Source organism: Anolis carolinensis, chromosome 4, assembly GCF_035594765.1.
Source record: "Anolis carolinensis isolate JA03-04 chromosome 4, rAnoCar3.1.pri, whole genome shotgun sequence".
In the NCBI taxonomy this organism is placed as follows: domain Eukaryota; kingdom Metazoa; phylum Chordata; class Lepidosauria; order Squamata; family Dactyloidae; genus Anolis; species Anolis carolinensis.
The window spans coordinates 228,425,064-228,452,927 of NC_085844.1; the positions used below are offsets into that span (position 1 = coordinate 228,425,064).

The window sequence follows — 27,864 nt, forward strand, 5'->3', positions numbered from 1 at the left end:
CTATGCTGAACATAGCATTTGTTGGATTTTCTTAGTGAGTCTGTAGATTTTTTTTTCGTGTCAGGAGCAACCGGAGTTGCTTCTGGAGTGAGAGAATTGGCCGTCTGCAAGGACATTGCCCAGGGGACGCCCGGATGTTTTGATGTTTTACCATCCTTGTGGGAGGCTTCTCTCATGTCCCCGCATGGAGCTGGAGCTGATTGAGGGAGCTCATCCGCGCTCTCCCCGGGTGGGATTCGAACCTGGCAGCTTGCAGATCAGCAGCCCAACCTTCAAGTCACAAGGCTTTAACCCACTACTCCACCGGGGGCTCCAGTTTTCTAGATGACAAATTCCATTGAATGTCCTGTGGATTATGAGCGAATGTATATCAATTGGACTGTCAGCAACCCAACCTTCAAGTCACGAGGCTTTTATCCCCTAGGCCACCGGAGTCTGTAGATAGTTTGTAGGTTGTGTTTTTTCATCAGCTTCCCTATGTGCTCAGTGGTTCCCTTGATGTATGGTAGGAACACTTTCCCTCTGGGTGGATCTTTGTCTTTACTCTCCCGGCTTGTTCTTGGCCTTGCAGCTCTTCTGATGTCTGAGGTGGAGTATCCATTGGCCTGTAGAGCCCAGTTTAGGGCATTCTCCAACAGTAGTAACAGCATGTTCTGAAAGGTAGTCTATTGATGCAAATGTTTTGGATAATGGCGTTTCTATTCCACCAGCTATTCAGGGTGGAGAGAGGCTTAACTCAGACACCCTCTCCTCTGAACCTGATGTTAGAACCTTCAGTAGTTCACTGTGATGCCTCTAGCGAAGGATAGTGTCTAGTTCAGCCATGGGCAAACTTCGGCCTTTCCTGCAGGTGTTTTGGACTTCAACTCCCAGCATTCCTAACAGCCGGTAATGGTATTGGCTGACGGCTTTTGGAGGAAACGTGTATTGATTGGCTGGAGCAGGAAAAGGACGGGGACAGACGTCTTCGTACGTCATTGCGTCACCACGTCGCCGCCGCCGCCGCCGCGCCCTCACACCGAGGTTTGAATGTGAAGCGGAGTTGTAGGAGGAGTTGGTGCCGCCGCCGTCGCTGCCGCTGTCAGGGGATCCGCCAGGTGAGGGGAAAACGGGCTGCCCTTTCTTCGTGGCCTCCGGAGCCCTGAAGGGGCAAGAGGCGGGCTCTCGGAGCGAGATTCCCGTGAAGGGAAGCGAAATCCAGGCCCATGGCGTAGGGACAGGCGGCGGACACCCGACCATGCTGGTTCCGTCGTAGCCCGCCCGCTTTTGCCGACGTTGGTCCCCATTGGTTGCGGGGGCCTAGGCGGGAGCAAAAGCGGCCCGTTGATTGGTCATCGCGGCTGTCCCATGCTGTGTTACTGAGTTCGTGTGAGCCGAGTGCTTTCAGTCCCTCTCCATTTTCCGCCTTCGTCTTCACCGCCAAGGGGGACTGAGGGGAGCAGTGAGGCCCTGGAGGTATTGCCTGCCTAATAGTCCGGTTCTGAAGGGTCGTCAGCGGGAATTGACATGATGTGGTTCTTAAGGTGCATCTACACCAGGCATGGGCAAACTTGGGCCTTCCCTCCAGGTGTTTTGGACTTCAACTCCCACCATTCCAAACAGCCTCAGGCGCTTTCCTTTATGGTGGGAGTTGAAGTCTAAAACACCTGGAGGGAAGGCCCAAGTTTGCCCATGACTGATCTACCCTACTTTAACAGCCATAGCTCTATGTATGGAATCCTGCGAGTTTTATAACTTCTGCCAAAAAGTGCTGGTAACCCAGCAAACTACAACTCCCATAATTCCATAGCAATCAAACTGATATCCAACATTCATTTTGTGGTGTCAGATATGTTGGGGAGACCTATTAACGAAAGGAAAGCACTCTTCATATGTTCAGAGAATATTTTAGCACATCTGTGAGGGACAGGCTGTTGCGTAACTGCTGGCCATGCAGGCACTGCTCTGTCTCTGGTGTACCATCATGGGAGCTGTGTTTTGAAAGCATGAGGAAGGCCACAGGTGTCCCATCTCAACCTGCACAACGCTCACATCGCAGAGACAGATAGAAGCCCTAAAATAGTGGTTCTCAACCTGTGGTCCCCCAGGTGTTTTGGCCTGCAACTCCCAGAAATCTCAGTCATTTTACCAGCTGTTAGGATTTCTGGGAGTTGTAGTCCAAAATCTGGGGACCCACAGGTTGTGAATTGCTGCCCTAAACAGTTGTGGCCCAGCTTACTTGTCCGAACGCAGCTCTCCCTATGAACCAGCCTGGGTGCTAAGATCTTCTTGGGGGGAAGGCTGCTCTCAGTTCTACCTTCACAGGTGCAGCTGATGGGGGCAAGGGCCTTCTCAGTGGTGGCCCCTTGGCTGTGGAACTTCACTCCCAGTGAAATTAGATCAGCTCTCCTTCCTATCCTTTCGAAACCTGACTATGGAATCTAACATTTGGAGAGTGGCATAGGGCTATATGCAGCTACAAAGTGAATGGCAATGTGATTGGAACGGCTTCTTGATTATGATTTTTGGTCTATGTCTAATGTTTTAACAGCTTATTTATGTATGTATTTATATGTTTGTATTTTATGACTTTCATAATTTAATGCACAATGTATATTGTATTTTGCTTGTCTTATGTTAATGTGGCATTGAATTATTACCAATTTGGAAGCTTCTCTGAATCCCCTTCGGGGTTGAGATAGAGAGGGGTAAAATACAGTAAATAAATAAATAAACATAGTTATCAATTGTCAGTAGATCTGAAGGAGACTTGCTGGAAGACAAGAGGGATTCTGTTATTTTAATTGCCAGGAACTTCTGATTCCCAGTGCTTTAATCCCAGCAGCAACCCAAAGTCCTGTTTTTCATTTTAAAAGAGGTATTCAAAATTCAAAAAACTGGGGAGGAGGTATAAGTAGTATATCGAAAAAAGGTTTGTGTGCAAGCTTTAATTCTTCTGCAGAGTATGTGCTCAGAGGCACCTTGTACAACTTATTGTCCTGGTTTTCGAGCCACTTTTCATCCTTGTTACCCTCAGTTAAAAAAATAACCTGTCTGACTAGTACAGCTGTACAGCTGTTTATTTTACAAATATTTTATCTATGTTTCCGTTAATCTTGACTGATGTTGTTGCTTCCATTTTGCTAACAGCTATTGAATTTGCTAGATTCATAACTGATTTGAGTCAGTTGTCATCTCTGCCCCCATATTTTATGGATATTATTTTGAAGGAACACCCTATTCATCTCAGAATGGGCTTTGGTACATCCCTTAACTTGCAGATAAGGATCCTTTTGAGTTATCTGTTCTATCTGTGCTGAACTAATTTGCCTCTTGTTTCCCTTCACCCATTCCATTTTGTTATCAGATAAAATTAATCTTGGTAATTATGCTTAGTAGTCCTGACTGCTCTGATTTTCTACTCCTTAGATCCAAGTGAAATGCAGCCTACAAAAATAGCATTGTATTTTCCCCACTTCTTGCATTTTATTTCTTTTCTCCCAGTTTTTTATCTTTTTACTTCTGTGTGCACCATATATGATATATATTGGTGATTATCCTTATTATCCATGTTTGCAAGATAGCAGTTTAACAGTGATTGAATAAACAGAACATTGAGTGTTAAACACTGAAGAAGTTATGAAAAGCTTTCAAAAAGTAGTGAATATGAGATGTTTGCCATGACAAAAGACTAGTATGTGACATTTGACTTTATATGCAGGGGTTAAAAATATTTGGCCTATTATGGTATGGTATCGAAATTTACTTAAACATCTGTATAGGCTACTTTTCCAGAATCTCAAACCACCTTATGAAGATTTTAAGCATCAAGAGAATATTAACATTACCAGTGATGACATACTTTAGATCAGTGATTCCCAAAGTGGGCGCTACCGCCCCCAATTGGTCGCTGGAGCGATCCAGGGGCACCTATTAGGATACGGGGGCAGGGCCTCTTTCAGGGCTGAGCACCTGAGGCCCCTGTTAGGACACACAGGGGGTGGGGCTAGAGGAGTGGGCGTGGCTTCCCAAGAACCGGAGACAGGGCTGAGAATCTATACCTCTCCTGAGGAGCTTGTTGGGACACAGGGCGGAGCTAGGGAAGGGGGCGGGGCCTCCTTCCAAGAACCCGAGACAGGGCTGAGCCTCTATACCTCTCCTGAGAGGCCTTTTAGGACTAAAAGGCGGGGGTAGGGGTGCAGGCAGGGCCTCTTCCCAAGAGCCCGAGACAGGGCTGAGCCTCTATATACCTCCCCTGAGGCGCTTGTTAGAACACGGGGGCGGGGTATAGAGGTTCAGCCCCATCAGGCACTTGGGAAGAGGCCCTGCCCTCTCCTCTAGCCCTGCCTCCTGTGTCCTGGCAGGTGCCGCAGTACAGGGATAGAAGCTCAACCCTGCCTCAGAGCTCGTAACTCCGCCCATCCCAGTCCTGGCCGCCCATTAGTGGCCCACCTCCCCTCGCAGCCCTGCATCTTGGACTAGGGGAGAGGCTCAGCCCCGCCCTCTTGAGCAGGAACCACGCCCACCCCTCTAAGCCACACCCTCCTTTCCAGGGGGTGCTAAGTCATATTTTTTTCTGGAAAGGGGGCGGCAGGCCAAATAAGTTTGGGAACGACTGCTTTAGATCATCACCAGAATATAAATATCAGACATGCTTACGTCTCTTTCAGTCACTGGTTCTTAAACTGATATGTAATTGTCACTACCAGGGTGTCTATTGCATAGTCATATCCTGTAAAAATCATAGGAGCAGATCACTGTTCAGCTGCATCACACATTTTGGTAGCAGCGTGTATGTGTAGTCCTGTTTTACATGTCTTAATATACTGAAAATTCAGGTCACATAGGATGAAAAAGATCAAAGTTTCTCTTCAAATACAATGTATCTGCATCATTTGTAGTTTAACTCTAAATTGTATTTTCTGTTGGAAAGGAAGCTAATGTGGTATGTTGTGTATTTTAAGTGATAGATATATTTCAAACATTGTATGAATACTGTACTTTTCAAATACATTATACAGAGTATACTTTTAGTTTCTTGATTGTATTTTTATATATAGCACCTAATTATACACAGTACAATTTTGTTAAATTTTAGGTTCTACAGTTATGGAGCTAAGTGATGCCAATTTGCAGACTTTGACAGAATATTTAAAGAAGACACTAGACCCAGATCCTGCCATAAGACGCCCTGGTAAATTGTTTTAAAATGTCAAAATTAAATATGTAGTGAATGGAAACTTGTGATAGCATGACATTGACTATCGCTGAGGTTACTTAGGCATTCTAGAGGCCTCTTAGATTTTTCAGATTAATGATACTGGCTAGGAGTAAGGGTTTCAAGCTTTTATATCACTGAAGTATGTTATTCGAATATAGAGCAGCATCATGATCTGCATTTAAAATTTGTTTCAGCTAACACATGCCAAGTATGGGGCTGCATCTCTTATCAATATGAAATTTATTAAAATGTTAATTTTACTTTCTTTCCTTTATCAGTCATGTTAAATATTAGCTTGTTTATGTAGTAAATAATGTTAAGTAATAAGTTTTAACTGTGGAATATCTAGGCTTTTTGCTAAATGTAGGATGTTCTTTTACAGCGGAAAAATTCCTTGAGTCTGTTGAAGGAAGCCAAAATTACCCCCTCCTACTTTTGACACTCCTGGAGAAGTCTCAAGATAATGTCATCAAAGTCTGTGCCTCTGTCACGTTCAAGAACTATATTAAAAGAAATTGGAGAATTGTAGGTATTTTGGTGACTAGAGTTTTTCAGATAGGTATTGCAAGGTCTAGTGCATGAGAGGTTGAGAATAAATTAATAGAAACACAATAGGGGACATCAATTGAAGTAAAAGGTGATCAGATATCTTACAACTTGGTTAAAAAATTAAACAAGTTTCTGCCCATTAGTTCTTTAACTGAAAAATTTGTACCAGAGCAGAAATATGGAAAGAATGGGTATAGGTTTCTACCCAGCAAAAACAAACAATGTAAGTGAAGTTCATCCCTATATTTTCTGAGTCATTGAAATACTTATAGTTGGTGATACTTACGATTTTAGGAAAAGGGAAAACAGAAGCACCAAGTGCAGATATGGCAAATGTTTTGCACTAATTTTAATGCAGATTTGCAGAATATTCCCAATACTTGGTTTTGGGGACTTGCATTCTCTGGATGAATAATTGCAGTAACGCTTTGGCCTTAGGATTCTGTCTGGTGATAGAAAATCCATATTATTCAATCATAACCTTGAATCTGGGAACAATACATGTTACAGCTGCACTTCTTGGTGCAATATTGATAGTCTGGGAAAGCAACCTATTTGTCAAAACCTTCTTTGAATTCTTGACTTTCAGAACTGGAATTAGGGGAGGGTGGTGAGTTTATAAGCCTACCTCTCTTGCTGCTTCCAAGCAGCCATTGCTACTACTGTTGAGCATGATGCAGTCACATTTTTAAATGTGCCCAGATCTCACAGTTAAAAATGGGAAGGGTTAGAGCACAAAATGGAACAGTGCTTGCTTTTGTCAGCAAATTCCACCCATCCTGCTTTATACAAACAGAGTCCACTATGTTTTCTACTACCCTGGAGACTAGGACTCAGAGCAATGGGTTCAAATTACAGGAAAGGAGATTCCACCTGAACATTAGGAATAACTTCCTGACTGTAAAAGCTGTTCATCTGTGAAACATTCTGACTCGGAGTGTTGTGGAAGCTCCTTCCTTGGAAATTTTTAAACAGACTGGGTGGCCATCTGTCAGGGATTCTTTGAATGTGCTTTTTCTGCGTGGCAGGGTGTTGGACTAGATAACCCATGTGGTCTCTTCCAACTATGATTCTATGTTGTGTTTGCAGCTGAGTATTATCATGCAGCTTTGGTTGCAATATCTTATCTATCTCATCAATTTTAACCTGTCTTTTTTCTGGGGTGATGTTTGTCGCCTTGCTGTTTGATTTCAACATTAATTTTGTAAGATATCTAAGAGATAATGGCTGGATCAATACAACTCAATACATTTGGTGGATGGCCAGAGATTCAATAACTAATAACTACACTAGAGGTTTTGTTAGAGGCTTCTGTTATTTAAAGAGTATGGGCTACTCTTTTTTCTTCAGAAACGTTCCGCTTTCCTGAAAAACTCATTGTGAACATTTTTCCTTATAGAGAAGTTATGATAACTTACTGAACTGTTTGTTTGCAGATTGAAGATGAACCTGACAAGATATGTGAAACTGACAGGATAGCCATTAAATCCAACATTGTACATCTTATGCTTAGCAGCCCAGAACAAATTCAAAAACAGGTGAGATAAATAGAAGTCCTCTTCGTTTCAAGAAGGAATTGTTTTTATGCAGAGAGATTTGTTGTGTTGCTATATGAAATTCTGTTCTAAAACAAGAAACAACAGATAAAGCAATAATAATAACAACAATAGAAACTTTATTTATATACCGCTCCATCTCCCCGAGAGGAGAGAGGACTCAGGGCCGTTTCCAACATGAACATAAAAAACATTCAGTTGTCAAAAAACACCATAAGTTGCTAACTGAAGCTGATTAAAAACTTGAGGCAAATATTAAGATCACTCCTTTCACATGCATAAACTTAAAAAAATAAAAACTGGAGTGATTAGATTTTATACTATATGCCATGTGAGACGTCTTAAAAAGTGTTCAGAAGCTAACATTTATGCTTCTTCTGTTTACAGTTAAGTGATGCCATTAGCATTATTGGTAGAGAAGATTTCCCTCAGAAGTGGCCTGACCTCCTAACAGAAATGGTGAATCGCTTTCAGAGTGGAGACTTCCATGTCATTAATGGAGTTCTTCAAACAGCACATTCTTTATTCAAAAGGTGTGGAAGAGATCCACACATTTCAAAGTTGTGGTTTATTCACTTTGTTCCGAAAATGCTGGGTTTTGATTTCAACTGGATTTCTTTTGTTTCATTGTAGTTTTCAACCAGTTTCAGAAATTAGAATTTACTTATTCAAACTTTTCTTTATTTGTCAGATATCGTCATGAGTTTAAGTCAAATGAACTGTGGACGGAGATCAAACTTGTCCTTGGTGCCTTTGCACTACCTTTGACAAATCTCTTTAAGGTAACATGGTTTGTGTAGTTTGGATTTGATTTGTATGGCATCTGGTCAAAGGCTTTTGCATTTTAACCTAAAAAATGTATGTTGACAGCCATGAGGTCATAACTTTCATTTAAAAGACTGAGATAAGGTGTGTGTCATAACTGGAGAAAGATTGCCTTCTCCTGTACAATCTATCCCAAACACTTAGGTCCTTTGGGGGGGCAGCTACTCCAGAACCTGACTAGTGACCATCACCCAAATGACCTTTTCATTGGCCGCCCCAGGACTGTGAAATGACATGCTGTAAGAGATCCGACAGCTAAATGAGGTGTTGGAATTCAAAACACATCCGAAGGCCTTTCTCTTCCAGCAGGCCTACCCAATCAAAAAATTTAAACTCGCATCTTTGTTCTGTTTATTTTTTTATAGAAATACATAGTAATAAGTATTTTATAGAATGCTTAAGATGATTAAGTGTTTTAAGCTATGTTGTAATCCACTTCAAGCCACGAGGAGAGGCAGATAAGAAATAACATTATTATTATTATTATTATTATTATTATTATTATTAACTTTATAAGATGACTAAAATATGTTTGCTACTCTTCAGGCTGTTCAGGCCCTTCTTTGAGATGTGCATTCTGTCTTTCTATTTTATATAGATTAACGATTGCTGAAAGTAGATAATTCAGTATGTTTTTATACAAGAGTTTTTTTAAAATATTGATTCCAGGAGAAATGAAGGGTATTTTTAATACTGTCAGAATTGTTTGTTATGTTTAATATTTGCCCCCAGTTTTCAATTGAAATGTTAAAATATTATCTCTGAGATTAGGGATGAGTTGTATTGATTGGTAACATTGCTGCATGTTTAAATACCATATTTATCTGAATAGCAGCTAATAGATTTTGTTGGCAAATCTTTACTTTTCTAGGCCACAATTGAGCTTTGCAGTACCCATGCAAATGATGCCAGTGCTTTGAAAGTTCTCTTCTCATCTCTGATTTTGATTGCTAAACTGTTCTACAGTTTAAATTTTCAGGTAAGCCTTTTTTGTCTTCTTCAATCTGAAAGTTGTGATCTTCGAAACCCAGACTAGCATTGAAATCAAGCAGCAATTTCAGTGGTGGCAAGTTAAATAATCATAAATTGGTTGATGGTCAAAAATGATGTTTGGAAGTTCTAAACAAATATCTCAAGAAAGTGTTTCTTGCACTTTTAAAAATTAAAACTATTTATAGAACCTTACGGTATAAGATGTCTGACCTTTTGGCTTTCGTGTCTTCTTTTGTTTATCCTTATAGAAGTAGATCAAAGCTTGGTCAGAAGGCAAAAGAATAAAGCAAGCAATGATTGTTGAAATTCAGATTATTTCATTCTTGAAGATAGTTAAGTAATAATAGAGATGAATGTTTTATGTGGCCATTTTGAAGGTCTCTCCCCTCCTTTATTACCTATTAGATTAGTCCCAAATAATTTGAATTCTTTTTTTAGAGCTTTGTTATTTTTGTCATACTTGTGTACTTTCAAGTCATTTCTCTCTTAGCAGAGTTTTCTCAGGGTGTTCTCAGGAAGATTTGTTCAGAAGGAGCTTGCCATTGCCTTCCTCTGAGACTTGAGAAAGAGTGTGACTTGTCCAAGATCACCTATTGGGTTTCTATGATCAAGCAGGGATGCGAACTTCCGTCTCCCATATTTATTTATTTATTTATTTTTCGAACTTATATGCCGCCACTCCCCTAGGGTTCGGAGCGGCTTACAAGAACCAGCTAAAATCAACAATGTAAAAACATCTTTAAATCATCTTTAAAAAACATCTTAAAAACATCCTAAAAGCACCTTTTCAAACATCAACAACAGAACTCAAAAGCCTGCCGAAACAGATGTGTCTTACATGCCCTGCGGAAGGCCGACAAGTCCCGCAAGGCACGAACTTCAGGTGGCAAGGTGTTCCAGAGAGATGGCGCCACTGCTGAAAAGGCTCTGCGTCTGGTTGTTGTTAGACGCAAGGTCTTGAAACTGGGGACTTCCAACAGGTCTTGATCCTTAGAACGGAGGGATCTCTGGGGTTTGTAGGGAGTGAGGCGGTCCCTCAGGTACATCGGCCCTAGACCATGTAAGGCCTTGAAGGTAAGCACCATCACTTTGAAAGTGATCCGGCGCTCAATTGGTAACCAGTGCAGCTGCCGTGAGATTGGTGTTATGTGGCATCTTACTGGGACTCCCGCAAGGAGCCGGGCAGCTGCATTTTGCACCAATTTGAGCTTCCGGATCACCGACACAGGAAAGCAAATGTAAAGGGCGTTACAGTAATCCAGTCTCGAGATGACTGTAGCCTGGATCACCGTAGCCAGGTTGTCCCTAGACAGATAGGGGGCTAGCCGTCTAGCCTGCCGAAGATAAAAAAAGACAGTTTTGCTAGCGGCGGAGACCTGGGCCTCCATCGTCAGTGAAGGGTCCAAGAGGACTCCCAGACTCTTTACCAGTAAAGACGGGCGTAGCACTTCGCCATCTAGGGTTGGCAACTGGATATCCCCACTGCCCGGTCGGCCCAGCCATAGGATCTCCGTCTTTGCTGGATTCACCCTCAACCTACTGGAACCATCCAATAATGGCCTCGAGGCACCGATGAAAACTGTCGGGTCCAACATTGGTCCAACATTGTAAACCTTAATGTCTCCATCAGAGCTTTGGTATTCACTGAACAGAACTGATTGTTGTTCTGTTGATCATTTGATAGAACCCATTTATTTGTGCTGTAGTGATTGTGAGATGAAAACCGCAACATTCTGAGTGTCAAAGGAGAAGCTGATTATTTGACCTCTTGAACCTGGACCACTTCTAGTGATTGGAAGTGTTATAGCAATAATCTTGGTGGGGCATTTTAAATGTTTCTGGAGTTTCTTTTTTGCTTACTATAATTTGTAAAAAGATAACCTCAATTAAGAAAATATTTAAGTGAAAATACATAATTTAAAAATGAAATGAATATGCCCCATAATTTTGCAGGACCTTCCTGAATTTTTTGAAGATAACATGGAAACATGGATGATGAACTTCCATAACCTTTTAACTTTGGATAACAAACTCTTACAGACAGACGTAAGTAATGACATATGATCCTTTCTAAAATTTATATTTAGGCAGGAATTAATCTTAAAAAATAACTTATTCCTCTTATTTAGTGTGCATAATCTTCTGCGTTGCAATGAAAACTTGAGTTCTGAACTGTGGTTATTCACAGTTTAGCATGTTGTTTAATGAGACTATTCATTAGTGGTGTGCATTCAGGTAAAAGCTTGTCCTGTTTCGTTTCCGGCTTTCATTGTGGGGCCTGATCTGTTTTCTGAAAGCCTCCCGATTGTTTTTGATTGTTTTGTTTCAGGGGCCTGAAAATTGGCCCATTATTTGAGGGGGGGCTTCCCACCCACTGGCTCTCCTTCCTGAGGCATTCAGCTGCCTGGCAGGCACTGCACTTCTTCTCTTCCTCCTCCTCCCTCACTCTCCCTCACACCTGCAATGCCCTGTATTAATTCACGGGAGTCATGGCCAGGCAGCCCCACATCCAGACCTCAGCAAACAAGCAGGAAGGAACCACCGCCCCTCCCTTCTTTCAACTCTGAGAGTGTGGTGAGCGGCAGGGCATGTGCGTGTGGTGGGGTGTGTGACTATGTGGGTGCTTAGCTGCAGGCAGGCACTGAGAGGTGCGCACAAGCTTTCCAGGCCTGCCTGCACGCTCCATGCCCCACGCACACACACTCCCAGAAAGAAAGTGTGTGTGTGGTGGGGCGCAGGCAGCTCTGGAAAGTGCACACTTGCCTTTCAGTGCCTGCCTGCAGCTGAGTGCCAGCACAGTCACACACCCATGCCTGGAAAGAAGGGAGGGGAAGTGGTTCCTTCCACCCTGATGCTGAGGTCTGGATTTGGGGCTGCTTAGCTGTAACTCCAGCAGGGCATCGTGGATGCGAGGTAGGGAGGGGAGGGGAGAAAGAGAAGAAGCGCATACGCATGAAATTTCAGGTCCACACGAAAGCAGGCTTTCATGTCGAGCTGAGTTTCGTGTAGAAATAAGGGCTTTCTGTTTTGTGCTTCCAAATAAACAGAAGACACGGAAGAAACGGTAAGAACGAATTTCGCGCACATGTCTACTATTCATATCAAAATGTTTTAGATGATAGTAAAGGCATGTACACCTTGTACTTATTTGGGTGGACAGCCAAATTATAAATGGCAGATATAAAAGGTTTTTGTGTTTTCATTTGGTATGTAATTGACAGGATGAAGAAGAAGCTGGTCTGCTTGAGCTTTTGAAATCCCAAATTTGTGATAATGCTGCTTTGTATGCCCAGAAATATGATGAAGAATTTCAGCCTTACCTGCCTCGTTTTGTCACAGCAATCTGGAATTTATTAGTAACAACAGGTCAAGAAGTTAAATATGATTTGGTAAGTACAGTGGTGCAGTTCTGTTCCATTCAGTTTTAACTGAACATTTTTACTTTTGTTCAAATACATTATTTTTATTTTTTCACTTCTTGTAGTTGGTAAGTAATGCAATCCAGTTTCTGGCCTCAGTTTGTGAGAGACCCCATTATAAGCATCTCTTTGAAGACCAGAATATACTGACAAGTATTTGTGAAAAAGTTATTGTTCCCAACATGGAATTTAGAGGTAAATATTTCTCTTCTTAAATAAAAACTTCATAGTTTCTGTAGGAAGCAAAAAATTAATTTTGAGTGACGATGGCTTTATAACTGATATTTTATATACAGAAGAGGCTTGCTTATCCAACCTTTGCTTATCCAATGTTCTGTATTATCCAACGCAGTCAGCCTTTTAGTAGTCAGTGTTTTTATAGTCAATGTTTTCAATACTTTGCGATGATTTGGTGCTAAATTCATAAATACAGTAATTACTACATAACATTGCCATGTATTGAACTGCTTTTTATGTCGGTTTGTTGTAAAACATGATGCTTAATTTGTAAAATCATAATGTTATATGATGTTTAATAGGCTTTTCCTTAGTCCTTATTATCCAACATTTTCGCTTATCCAATGTTCTGCTGGCCCGTTTAAGTTGGATAAGTGAGATTCTACTATACATGAATATAAATACTGTAAATAAATAAATAAATAAATAATGTGTATACGTTGAGCTCATTTTAAAGTTGAGGGCAGGGTTTGGGGCCAAAACTATTGATTTTGATACGATGGGCAAAAGAAGTTGAGGATTATTCCATAGAAATGGAAAAGTGCCAACATCGCCTAGGGGTCCCTCCTCCTGGCTGTTACCATCATGTTCCTATCAAAGCATTTAAAAGGGACAGAAACTGTGCCATGGTGGGTAGAGAGGACTATTTTAGTGAACGGGGTGGTTCCTTTTAAATAAGAGTTAAAGTACAATTCTTACATTGATCCATGAATAAGTTTTTTTATTTTTGCATATATTTGTAGTATGTTACACATTTTAATTGCTATGATGTTACTTTGCCCTTTGGAGGAGGGATGCAGCAAGTGTTTATATGATATCTGGTCTTTAAAATACTGCTCTGAACTGCTTTTCTGCAGCTGCTGATGAAGAAGCTTTTGAAGATAATTCTGAAGAATATATCAGAAGAGATTTGGAAGGCTCTGGTAATCAAATTTATATTCCATATTTAAATAACATCAGAAAATGTGAATAGTTTCAGGTTGTAATGGCATGAACCTGGTTTACTGGTTTTGTAGTTCATTATTTGTAATTGCATGTATCTTATTTTTACCTTTATGTGTGATGCAGATATTGATACCAGACGCAGAGCAGCCTGTGATCTAGTAAGAGGACTATGCAGGTTTTTTGAGGGTCCTGTGACAGGGATCTTTTCTGGTTACGTGAACTCCATGCTGCAAGAATATGCAAAAAATCCATCTGTCAACTGGAAGCATAAAGATGCTGCTATTTATCTTGTAACTTCTTTGGCATCAAAGGCTCAGACACAAAAGGTATATTGGATTATATGACTGGAATTGCAGGATGTTGTTTTCCAGGGTATGATAGGACAAGAAGGTAATTAAATTGAAGAAATGTGTTCTGCTTCCCAGTCTCCTCCAGACTTGGTAAAATGATTGGATTGCAATATGAAAACTCCTTGAAATACCAAAAATAGACCCTATGGCAAATAGAGGAAAATATAGGGTTGTTGTATGTTTTCTGGGCTAAATAGGGACCAGCCTCGATCTTATAAAGCCAATGGTTAAATTGGTTTAGGTCTGCACTCTGCAGTATATATGCGTTATTAGCTGGTTATTACATAAAGCTTAGGCAGTATCATAAACAATATGGAAGTTAATTTAATCTTCACTTACGTCTGCCATTAGTCCAGCATCTAATAATTTAGATGTCTCTGGCAAAACATGAATGTTCATTTATTGTTCTCCACTGTATGATGCAATGTTAGAAACTAAATAACACAAGGTAAACATTTGCAGAAACAGCCCAAATTTCACAATGAGAACGTTAGCACATTGTGTCTATGTAGGACTTTATGAGTAAGACAATCCAAAAATTGCATTTAAAAAAAATTATTGCACTTCCTCCTCCAGCATGGAATAACACAAGCCAATGAACTTGTGAATTTAACAGAATTCTTTGTGAACCATATTCTACCAGACCTGAAGTCTCCTAACGGTAAGTTTAGAATTCCGTATGAAATATTTCCAGTATTAATCACTGTGTAATTATGGCATGCAGAGGCTCTTGGCCTACATACTTACCCAGGGTGAGCACAGATGAGCTCCTTCTATCAGCTCCATGCAGAGACATGAGAGTAGCTTCCCACAAGCATGGTAAAAACATAAAAACATCCAGGCGTCCCCTGAGCAACATGCTTGCAGAGGGCCAATTCTCTTACATAGAAGCGACTAGCAGTTTCTCAAGTTGCTCCTGACATGGGAAAAATCTATGTGATAAAGCAGTAGTTCTCAACCTGTGGGTTCCCAGATGTTTTGACCTTCACTTCCAGAAATCCTAACAACTGGTAAACTGGCTTGGGTTTCTGGGAGTTGTAGGCCAAAACATCTGGGAACCCACAGGTTGATAACCACTGCAATAAAGAAACAACCGTGGAAGACTTTATTAGATATGATTAAACGGTTCCTACCGGCTGTTAGGAATTGTGGGAGTTGAAGTCCAAAACACCCGGTGGGCCATAGTTTGGCCATGCTTCCTCTAGAGGATTAAAATTATGTAAATAATATTGGAAACTTGGAGACTGTTTGAGTTTCTACTATATGTTCTTAATTTTTATATATAGCATTAGATCATCTTAAATAACTTGTAATCTATTTTTAACAGTGAATGAATTTCCTGTCCTTAAAGCTGATGGTATCAAGTACATCATGATTTTCAGGAACCAAGTAAGTTGATTTTCAATCTGAATTCTGTAATGCTCTATAATTCTATAAAGTAAAACTGGTTCTTAAAATTATATATGTAAATGAATTAAAAATATACATGCATTCTTATATACTATTTTATAATGTAGTATGGATAGTTTGGAAGAGAACATAATTTTTGGAGGGTTTTATGTATGTATAGATTCAATATCTCCTGCTGAATAACAAAGTAACAGTTATCATGCGAGTAAGAAATAATTTTACCTATAATTGTGGGAAATTCCTTCTTTCAATCTCATACTTGGATGTTACTTTAAATAACACAGCAGGTTTCAAGTAAGCTTCTGTCTTGCTTGCAACACTCAAAATCTATAATGTTTAATAATCTAGTGAATTGCCCTTTTACTGGGCCTGTCATCTTGGATTAAAAGAATAACATGTTACTTCATTAAGATCCACATATCTATGACTGTATGTCTACTAAGGTGGCGGACTTTTAACACAAATAATTGCCAAAAGATTTTAATAATGTTATTTCCGCTGGTTATAATAATAGATTATTTCATTTAAATATTTCTCATATAATTCGTCCATACTGTCTGGTATTTTTGCTTCTAAAAACATTTGAACTTCCATGTGTATTTTCCAGGTACCTAAAGAACAACTTTTGGTGTCCATTCCTCTTTTAATAAACCATCTTCAAGCAGAAAGTATTGTTGTTCAGACATATGCAGCCCATGCTCTGGAAAGATTATTTACAATGAAAGGGGCTAATAATACTACACTGTAAGTTTGTGTTTGGCAATATATTCTAATGATTATTTAATTTTTGGCTTCTTGTTGCTTTGATTAGGTAACTTTTAATCTTTTCTTTCAAAAGAGCATGGATTAATATATTCTCTATATTTGAATGCTTTTTATTTCTTTTCTTTTTTAAACAAGGATTTAATTTGACTTACCAATTGGCTGCCCTGTAGTTTTGGAGAGACTCCCAATCCCTGTTCAGAAAATCATATTTGTAATGTTTCCTTCATTCATTCTGATGTTCAGTCAGGATTGACTCTCCAGAGTGGAGATTTTGACGAGTGATTGGAGAAATGCAATAGTATGGGAGTTAAAAGTATTCTCTTTTCCAATACAGGATTACACCTGCAGAGATGGCCCCATATGTAGAAATACTGCTGACAAACCTTTTCAAAGCTCTGACACTTCCAGGTTCATCAGAAAATGAATACATTATGAAAGGTAAGAAGCTGCATTTGTTAAAAAAAAAAAGATGCTGAGTGTTCTAACCCAAATATCCCTTGTTCACTTTGCTCCTTTGGTAGCATATTAGTTAACTGGTCTTCTTCCTAGGAACAGTGATGCCATTGCATAACTGAAGGCAATTGCCTTCCCTTTACATTAACTTAAATAGCTCTTTGTGATACCATCATGATTTGATGGGTACATCAGTGGTATTGCTGCTCTTAGGGAAGAGGCCAGTTTGGAGAAAGGAGTATTGAAGTAACAATTGATCAGAACTGGAGAGATACGAACTAAAAAGAATAAATGCATCACAATGTATGGGGTTCATGTACTGATTGGATTTTGAGGAGGTTTACTCCACAGTAAACACTTTAGACCCTTTTAAATTATTTCTTTGCTCTCCCACCAAAACATTACCAGAGGAAGACGTTTGTGTCATGGGATGTAGATTTTGTTACTATCATACATAGTGACTTATGGGCTCCCCAGTGTTCCCCTTATGTTCACAATCCCCAGTGGCCATAGTGGGTACAAAGTAAAGAAAGTTACAGCCTAACATACTTGGAAGGTATTAGGATGGAGAAAGCTGGGTTGTAGACAAACGTCCTTGGTCCATAGTACTTGTCAAAAGTAATCCAGGATTACTTTCTTTTTTACAAATAGTTGATGCCATTATATAGTTTGTTGAGCTTTCGTTATGGTGATCAAGCCTGGAATGTAATCTGAATCCATATTTGATACAAAGTTCAGGGGTGATTATCAGTAGACAAATCATATCCCAGTTTTATTTTTTGCTACAAGTTGCACAGATGTGTCAGCAGCCATTCATGCAATTGCCTTCCTAGTTGGCATTTTGTGCAGGTTTTTAACAAAAAAGGACCTAAAAAGGATTCAGATTTTGACACTGGGTAGAAAAGGAAAGCCCCTGCATTTGCAAGTGATTGTCTTGCACTTTGGGGTAAAATTGTCACTGATTTTTTTTTATTGTCGGGGTTTAGGGGTTTTGATTGCTGCAGAAGTGAGATTTATTGACAGTATGTACCCTGTGGGTTATACTTTTTCTCTTTGTTCTAGTCAAACATTTTTTCCTGCCCTGGAGCTCTCCAGTTCTCATATTTTTAAAGCACTGGCTTTAATTTCTATACAGAACTTAATAAACCAGTTCCTGTTCTTGACTGCATGTGGCAAGATTGAGTATTACGCAGTTTTTAAATGTGAAATATGAAACATGATTCAGGAATCTTTTCTGCCTTCAGTTATGTAAATCTCTGTATTTCCAGCTATCATGAGAAGCTTTTCTCTTCTTCAAGAAGCCATAATTCCATATATCCCTTCTCTCATCAACCAACTCACACAGAAACTGCTTGCTGTTAGCAAGGTAAAGGCAGAGGAGCTCTCTTTGTCATTTGTAATATCTGTTCGGCTTATATTAATCTTGATCTAATGTAGAAGTTAATTTATTTCAGCTGTTTCTACATCATCTGTAGCCAATTAAAATAATGGCTTGGTTGTGGATTTTCCTTTTTTATGGAATCAAGTATATGAAAGGGAGAAAGCAGGCCTGGATTAAAAGAGTGATTAAGCTAGTTTATGTATGCAGGGCTATGTTGTGGTAATCTTTGAATCTTTGAACGCTGAATGGACAAAGTAAAATAAACTGGGTGTAGAATAAATTAACAATTTTTGGCAATTTACAGGCTGGGAAAGTCTATGTCTGGAGTTAGTTGTCAGATAACATAATGCTCATGATCACTGCAATTCATCTCAGTAAACACTACTATTTTATGTTACGTATCTATGACTTCGTGCTCTTCTTGTTTTTAGAATCCAAGCAAGCCTCACTTTAATCATTACATGTTTGAATCAATTTGCTTGTCAATAAGGATAACTTGCAAAGCAAATCCTACTGCTATTGGAAGCTTTGAAGATGCTTTGTTTATGGTATTCACAGAGATTCTGCAGAATGATGTGCAAGGTATGAATTAAACATGAACTGATTTATCTGAACTATAATACTTGTCGTCACTCTAACACTATGTACAATACTTGGAATTCAAATAGTTATTTGTATCTCATCCAAGGTAAGAAAGAAAGAAAAATAATGTAAAAAGGTATAGTTGCATGTGCATCTATTTTTAATTTGTTATATTTCAGTTTATTCTCAGGATGGCATCAAAAGCTCCCACCTGCAGTCCAGCATGTAAATTAGATTTAAGAAATAGTCTCTGGCCTAAGATCACAACAGGAACTCTAGCCTAGATCACCTTAGTTTAATTTATTGCTCTAACTACAGCACCATGCAAATACTCACCAAAGAGGTGTAGAGACCTTTATCACTTAAACTTCTTATGTGACAATATTACCACATTTGAACATGCCCTCCCCAACAATTCGCAGTTTCTAATGCAGGCTGTTTTTGGTTTTCAACAGAATTCATTCCATATGTGTTCCAAGTAATGTCTCTGCTTTTGGAGATGCATAAGAACGACATCCCATCATCCTATATGGCCTTGTTTCCACATCTGCTTCAGCCAGTCTTGTGGGAAAGGTCAGGAAACATCCCTCCTCTGGTGAGACTCCTCCAGGCCTATTTGGAGAGAGGGTCCAATACGATAGCCAGTGCTGCTGCTGACAAAATTGTATGTATGACCTAATTCCAGTTCATTTTAAATGTAATTGTTTAAACAATTATAGTTGATGAATTGGGTATCCACCAAACTTCTTTTGGTATAGTCTGTTGGAAAGGTAAAAAGTCTGACCCAGATTGTTTTGATAGGTAGAAATCAGAAATTGTGAACACATTCTTGATTTCCAAAAATGAACGCATTTTAAGTAAGTGCTTTCAAACCTAGATGAATTAAACAGGATTTCTTCTTACCAAAAATACAAAATGTTTGTTTAGTCTGTATCCTAGTATTGCTGGACACACAGCTGTAGGCTAACATTGAGTATCTTATTTCTAACCTACTCCTTGGTTAAATTAAAAAAATAAAATCCACAAATTGTTGGTTGCTTTAGCAATCATTAGCACCAGGATTCTTCTCTGGAGAACTTTTGTAATTGTCAATTTGTTTTGTTGTTTTGTTGTTAATCACCAGTAGAAGAGTGTCCTTTCTGAGTGTCAAGTATTTTTGTTGTTTTTGCCTTCATTTTTAGCCTGGACTGTTAGGTGTGTTCCAGAAACTTATAGCTTCCAAACTTAATGACCATCAAGGATTCTATCTTCTTAACAGTATTATAGAGTACATGCCCCCGTAAGTATGACTATATCAGTTTCAAACAGTTTTGTTAGTACTGGTTTTCTTATTTGGGGACTTCTAATGGCATTCAACGTTTCTTATTTCGAAATCAAAAATACCTCAAAATCCAAAGTTGTCCACATAGGTGGCTTGAGATAGTGACATCTTTGCTTTCTGATGGTCCAGTGTGCGCAAACTTCATTTCATGCACAAAATTATTACAAATATTGGGTATAAAATTACCTTCACTTATACAGTGTTCCCTTACTACTTCGTAGTTCACTTTCAATTCACTGTTTTGCGGTTTTTCAATAAACTCTAAAATACTATTATAAATTAAAAAAATTACAATTTACAGCCTAAGGAAGGGAGGAAGGAGAATCCAAAGGGAGAGAAAAGGAGCCCAAGCGGCAATAGGAAGAAAACACGATTGGTTGATAAAGACATAAATTGGTTGATAAAGCCCGGGCTGTGGTGCAGGCTGGAGAGCAAGCCAGCTGCAATTAACTGCAATGAATCACTCTGACCAGGAGGTCATGAGTTTGAGGCCCGCTCGGAGCCTATGTTTGTTTGTCTTTGTTCTATGTTAAAAGGCATTGAATGTTTGCCTATATGTGTAATGTGATCCACCCTGAGTCCCCTTCGGGGTGAGAAGGGCGGAATATAAATGCTGTAAATAAATAAAAAATAAATCAAATAGTATATAACTACTAAAATAATATATAAATATTAAAATAATTATAGTGTCCCTACTTCACGGATTTTCACTTATTGCAGGTGGTCCAGGAACCTAACCCCTGCGGTAAGTGAGGGAACACAGTATGTGTATGTGAAACATAAATTAATTTTGTGTTTAGACTTAGATCCCATCTCTAAGTTATCTCATTATGTGCGTATGTGCAAATGCAGGTACAGTAGAGTCTCACTTATCCAAGCCTTGCTTATCCAAGTTTCTGGATTATTCAAACCATTTTTGTAGTCAATGTTTTCACTATATTGCGATATTTTGGTGCTAAATTCGTAAATACAGTAATTATAACATTACTGCGTATTGAACTGCTTTTTCTGTCAAATTTGTTGTAAAACATGATGTTTTGGTTCTTAATTTGTAAAATCATAACCTAATTTGATGTTTAATAGGCTTTTCCTTAATCCCTCCTTATTATCCAAGATATTCGCTTATCCAAGCTTCTGCTGGCCCGTTTAGCTTGGATAAGTGAGATTCTACTGTACTCCCAAATTTGGAAAAAAAAAATCAAAATCATCTCTTGTCCCAAGCACTTCTGATAAGGGATATTGGACTTGTTTGTTGAAAGAAACGTAATATATACGTAAATGTTATACTGAACTTGTGAACTGGATTAAATAACCAGGCTGTATGTGTTTCTTTTGTTTCTAGTGAATCCATTAATCAGTACAGGAAGCAAATTTTCATCCTGCTATTTCAAAGACTTCAGAATTCCAAAACAACAAAATATATCAAAAGTAAGTTTCATATTGATGGTCTGTGGGAAGAATCTTAGGCATGGATAGTTAGGTATGCTTAGAATCCAAACATGCATTTTTAAATGTTTGGTTTAATTGCAGTGGTGGAGAGTAATAATAATGGGACTCGGAGCAAAATTTGGGATGGCTATAAAAACCTTGAGCTTCCTTGTCTGGTAATTATAAATGCAGAGCTGGGAAGAAAGTATGGAGAAAGTCTCTGCCAGATTCCATTTAATGTGTACAAAAAAGAAAAGCATTGCTCTTTTATTGTAATAAACATGTACATACTTATTCCTTGTGCTTACACAGATTTATTGCAAACTATGTGCCTCATACTCTAGACATGCCCTTTACAGTTTTTAATTCCATGTTCTTTTTGTAGGTTTCTTGGTCTTTATCAACTTGTACTGTGTAAAATATGGAGCAATTGCACTGCAGGAAATATTTGACAGTATACAACCAAAGTTAGTACATTTTATTTATTTTATTCCATCTGACTCATGGGGCCACTCACAGGGCAGCAGAGCTTAAAGTGGAAAATGTATTTTTAAGCACAAGCTGATCTGGGAGATTAGTCTTTCTATTAAAATGCTGCCATTTATATGCTCAGGCATATCTGAAGCATTGCTTTTTAAATTGCTGAATACATTTGTTGTTGTTATTTATATCCCACTTTCCTCTCTCAAATGAAACTCAAATCTGCTCATTTTAAGAGTAGGATTTCAATTAAAGTATTGTTTATACTTTCATATATTTTGTTTATATTTTCATATAGATTATGATTATTAAAGTTGGGTTGCTGTGAGTCCTTTGGGCTGTATGGCCATGTTCCAGAAGCTAGAACCTGGCCTTACAGCCCGAAAGACTCAGAGCAACCCAGTGATTCCGGCCATGAAAGTCTTCAACAATACATTATTAAAATTTGAGAAACAAAGGAGCTGGTAGAACAGAAGTGATATAGTTGCCAATGGAATTCTGCATGTATTGCAGAAGATTACAGTATTCTTAGCAAGGAAGTTGATAGACTATTTCATGTTCTTAAATACTTTCTCGGTTTTTTCTCTTCTGCATTAATGGTGAGTTCCCCTTCAAATACTGTCCTGCTTCAAGATGAATTTGTTTAAAATAGTTATTGATTCTGCAGAATAGTACACATCCTTATCACTTCATTGCTTTACAAATGTTTATTGGATTGCCAGAAGGTTCATCTATTTAAGATCCTGACTCAACTATGTTAATGATCCTGTAAACACATAAAATAGATAGCTGTTACAATAAAATTAAGTTGGATTCTTTTGACACTCAATAGGATGTTTGGAATGGTTTTGGAAAAAATCATAATACCAGAAATACAGAAGGTGTCTGGACAAGTAGAGAAGAAAATCTGTGCTGTTGGCATCACAAAAATACTCACAGAATGTCCTCCTATGATGGATACAGAGTACACAAAGTTGTGGTAAGTGCAACCATTACTTTGGTGACTGTGTTGGTGTTTGATGTGAGCAAAAACAGTTTTGCTCAGAATGAAGAAGAAATGCCTGCTCTTTCTTAAATGTGCCTGTATTTGAAGCTTGCAGTGCCATCTTCAGTCATTAAGAGGCAGACCTTCCTGATGCAGTTCAATACAGTGTGAAGTGTGTGTATGCTGAGGAAGAACATTTACAAGGCAGCATCCCACTGTTCTTAAAAAAGCCTCCTCTCATGAGCACAGATAAATAAATGTCCTTTCTCATGAGCTTGTGGTTGGGTCATATGGATGACAGCGGGTATCACTTCACGTGGAGCATATAGACAGAATTGTATCACTTGTCTGAAGGTTTCATGCTATTAACAGTATATGTACACATCTTCACACAATACAAAGTCAGATAAGTACACTAGAAGGATATGACAAAACCAAGGAAAGCCTTCTTCATTTGGATACCTTCAGAAATAATAGGCACATCCAGATAACAAAATTTTCAGCTCTTCCTAACCTGACTTTACCCTTAACTTTAAGAGTCAGTTCCTGCTCTGGCAACTACATCTATCATAGTCTTTTGCCAAAACAATCACTTTGTATGTCTTCCATTTTTAGGACACCTCTTCTCCAGGCCCTTATTGGTCTCTTTGAGTTACCTGAGGATGATACACTTCCTGATGAAGAACACTTTATAGATATAGAAGACACACCAGGATACCAGACTGCATTCTCCCAGCTCGCCTTTGCCGGAAAAAAAGAACACGATCCAGTGGGCCAAATTGTGAACAATCCTAAAATCCATCTTGCACAGTCCCTTCATAAATTATCGACTGCATGTCCAGGCAGGGTAAGTTGAGTGTTTTACCCCTTAAATTGTACAGCAGGGATGTGAGTGGGGGTGGAAGAAACAAGTTGTGTTTTATAATTTAAAGCACTATGTAATACTTTCATCCTGGGGGCTTTTGCTTAAAGGTGCATTATGTTGAAATCAACCATAGTTCCAGATAATATATTGATTTGACAGTCTGTGATGAATGATTTTCATGGTGTGCTCCAGTTTTAATTTAATCTGGTCTTGAGATCATTTAATATGTTAAACTCCAATTTCCCACTCTAATCATCTCCACTAGGCCATGCCTCAAAGAGTAGAAATTGCTGCTGTCCTTACTTGAGATGTTGTTATAGATTTATTGAGTTTGGACTGAAAAGGGATAAAATAATTGTTACTTTTCCTCACTTGCATGCATGGTTAACCTTCTTCTACAACAATAGTTGCCACCACCTTGGTGCTTAATATCTTTAAATGGACACAAGGAATTAAGGAACAAATAAAAGATGTAGATCTGCACAATTTCTGTAGTTTTTCAGACATTATACCAAAATGACTAGGTCTTGGAGCACCTGAAATTGAGGATACAGCACACATATTATTTGATTGTAAATTATACCAGGTGGTGAGAGACTTGTGCCTTGGTGCATATATCAAACAGACAATATATTGGGAATCTCACATCAGATCAACATATTTTATGTGTGGCCAAGACCCAAAAATAACATATAAAACAGCTCTGTATTTAAGCAAAACAATACGTTTGAGAACCACATATGTGGGGCTGATCGGGGTAAATTGTAGGGATGATAACGATACATTATTTATATTCAGTTTTATCATATTTATTTACTGTATTATTATAAGTGTCTTGTTTAACTTACTACATTGAGTGTAATCAAGTCTTATCAAGCCTTGTTGTTTGGTTTGGTATTGTGATATGACCTAAGGGTTAATCAATAAATTTATTGATATGATATGACTAGGTCTTGGTAATATGCAAAGTGGTGAGCTTTAAATGACTTTTTAAAATTTTTATTATTAGAATATACAACTGTCCATTTTTTCAAAAAATGCGACAATAACAAACCAATATCTAAGATGGGAAAGTACATGGTATTTTCAAAAAGATATATGCCTATACAGTAGAGTCTTGGTTATCCGAGATAAAGGGGTGGGACCAACCTCGAATAACCGAACTACTTGTATTGCCAGGAGGTCCTATTATCCCTCCTGGCAGTCCAGTTAAGGGAAGTGCCCATGAGCGCTGTTGCCCAGCAACGCTCATGGGCGCTTCCCAAGGGGCGAGCACTCACCACTTGGGAAGCACCCCAGGAGCGCTACTGCCTAGCAGCGCTTGTGGGGTGCTTCCCAAGGGGCGAGGCCTCGACCCAGGGAAGCACCCCAGGAGCGCTGCTGCAGCGATCACGGGGTACTTCTCTGGGCCGAGCCCTCTCTAATTGCGGGGCGCTTCTGTGGCGCTTCCTCCTCCCTCTACTTCTCTCGAGTTCCCTTCACTCGAGAGAAGGAGAGGGAGGGGTGCCCCCAGCAGCGCCTCGGATAATACAGAGGCTCGGTTAACCAGGGCTCGGTTAACCGAGACTCTACTGTATTTAACATCTTAATACAACTTATACATACCATCATTAAGCATATTAGCATTTTGCATGAAGTAATAATAGAAGCGTATAACAGGCTGAGTGCAAGTCAATTAATGCTGAGGAGTACAGAAATCTCTCATATGATTATCACTGGAACCCCTGGTTGTTCTCCATACAGTCATGCCGGCCACATGACCTTGGAGGTATCTACAGACAGCACCGGCTCTTCAGCTTAGAAATGGAGATGAGCACCAACCCCCAAAGTCAGACATAACTAGACTTAATGTCAGGGGGAAACCTTTACTTTTATGCTTATCACTAAGCTGTTTTGTTACAGGGTATCTATCAATGTGTTGTGTATCTTGTGTTTGAAGGTTCCCTCAATGCTGAGCACCAGCCTGAATGCAGACGCTTTGCAGTTTCTTCAAGGATACTTGCAAGCTGCGAGTGTAACATTGCTCTGACATTTTGAGTGGCAAAATTTCAACGTTGTGCAAAAGAACACTTGATATTGACTGTCTTCTAAACAAAGCTTGGACAGGACACAAGAAGTTGCCACTCCAAGAAAACATCACTGAATTATTGCTTGATGCAGAAGCTGCATTATATTTTGTTCATGTGATTATAGGTGAAGAAGCAAGTGACTTTCCCATTTCCAGTTTGCTTTCAAATGGAATAGTAATAGTTCATCATTGGGGGTTGATAGGAGTTCCACATATGCAGTGTTTCAGTAACATTTTAAAATGTATAGAGTACTGGCGGCACACTCATTTTGTCACTAATTTTTATTTCAGTTTATTGTCATTTGTGTTTTTGTGTCAAAGTTTATCAGAATTGTGAATAAATAAGCCTTTGTTTAAAGTATCTGTCTAGCAATGTATGTCTTACTATGGTAGAATAAATTGTAGCTGTCTACAAAAAACGCTGTCAGTACCATGCCATATCCAGCCCATTGAATTTGGCATTCCACCTCAGCTTTATTTTAAAACGGTTCATGACTAAAGTTATTTTTTTATTAGTATGGAACTTAACATTGGAAGCATGAAGCTCAGAGAACATTATGAAGGCAGATGGGGGGATTTTACTCTTGACAGAAAGTGACTCTTCCTGAACCCCACATAACTCTGATTATGTTAGAATCACATGCAAGTCATTTTCTGAAGCAAGAATACGACACAGGCTTTTTTTTTTTTTTACAAAGTTATATGAATCAATTGTATTAAAACCATTTTTCTAGTGTGGCACATACTGTTTGAATATAGAGCCAGAGAAACTAGTCCAGATGCATTATTAACCAAAGCAAGGGCCATACAAGTGAGGATTTAAATATATTTTTGTGAACCATTTCCCTGTTTAGGGATTTTCCTTTTAAAACTTCATACCACTTCACAAAATACATTTTGCTCTGTGTTTAATTTGAGAGTTCATGCTTGCATGAATAAATCTGATGTTTGAACCTGACTGTGGACTGGATAGATGTCTGCCAGCAGTTCCAGTGACTTATGGAAATTTCTTTTCAAGCAAATACAATTGTGATCATTGTTGACTGTATTGGTAAATACCTGGTCTCAATCATGGCAATATATATGAGAATAATGATGACAACTCAAATGTGCAAATTGACTTTAATTGCGAGAATAAGGAAATCGTACTCTATAAAATGCTCAACAGCCAAAAAGCAAAAAATTAGATTGACAGAAGTTGGGCATGAAGAAAAACAACATTGCTGTTTAGACTCAGGTTTCTTTATTTGTATTTGCTCACCAGAAATGAAAGGTCTGACATGTTAACATTTGTGTACCCCTGAATAAAATTAAACAAACTTAACGTTTTGTCCTTGTGGATGAACATTTTATCCTTGTGGATGAATGTTTGTATTCATTTAGTTTCACAGTGTTATCCTACCCTGATAAAATTCCACTGTACTGTACTGTACTGAAAGATATAAAAATGCCATCTCTAGAGAAGCGTGAGTTTGTGCAGAACCAAATATATTCACCAACACCGAGAGCCAAATTTTATGAAGTGCTGCATTTATTCCGAGTAAAACCTAAACACCTTAAAGGCAGCAGGCACCCAATCTTGGAAACTAAGCAGAGCCAACGAATTCCAGGTGCTGTAGCTTATATTTCAGTGGAAGTAACTGACAAAACCATTTCTGGGTATTCCTTGCCTGAGAAAACTATGAAATGTATATGGTCGCTATAGGTCAACTGGTGACTTGAAGGCATACAACTGTCAACCTGCATTTTTTGCAAATTTACGTAATTCCATTTCTGTGTCTAAAAATGAGATTGCCTGGGTTTCACTTTAGAAACAACTACAAAAGGAATGTTGAACCCTAAAAACTGGGAAAGAAAAACAATTATTACTTGAGAAACACCTAAAATTAGTGTCATGAGACAATCTTGCAGCCCAATAATCTAATAATCTCTGCTGAAAGTGGTGCCTCCCTTAACCCATAGCAGTGAGAATCTGTTTAGATGACTCTTCACTCAAGATGTAGGTTGCAATGGCAACACTGGCCATGCCAATGACAATAGCAATGCACTGGG

General features: G+C 38.9%; 1 protein-coding gene across 2 annotated transcripts; it reads left to right on the top strand.

Moving 5' to 3' along the window:
• Positions 1–945: 945 nt before the first annotated feature.
• cse1l (chromosome segregation 1 like) lies at positions 946–27,136 on the top strand. Of its 2 annotated transcripts, none has more exons than XM_008110122.3 (25): positions 946–1,097; positions 5,078–5,173; positions 5,583–5,725; positions 7,186–7,287; positions 7,693–7,838; positions 7,997–8,087; positions 9,002–9,109; positions 11,077–11,169; positions 12,345–12,512; positions 12,608–12,737; positions 13,637–13,702; positions 13,848–14,050; positions 14,651–14,735; positions 15,402–15,463; positions 16,092–16,228; positions 16,584–16,687; positions 17,971–18,068; positions 18,515–18,665; positions 19,121–19,329; positions 19,847–19,944; positions 21,329–21,414; positions 21,800–21,881; positions 22,727–22,873; positions 23,495–23,726; positions 25,684–27,136. In XM_008110122.3, the coding sequence occupies exons 2-25, from the start codon at positions 5,089–5,091 to the stop codon at positions 25,771–25,773; spliced, it is 2,916 nt and encodes a 971-aa protein (XP_008108329.1). In that variant the 5' UTR covers positions 946–1,097; positions 5,078–5,088; the 3' UTR covers positions 25,774–27,136. The 2 variants fall into 2 exon arrangements, with proteins under 2 accessions (XP_008108329.1, XP_003220667.1); XM_003220619.4 differs by lacking the exon at positions 946–1,097 and adding an exon at positions 1,311–1,455.
• Positions 27,137–27,864: the final 728 nt, after the last annotated feature.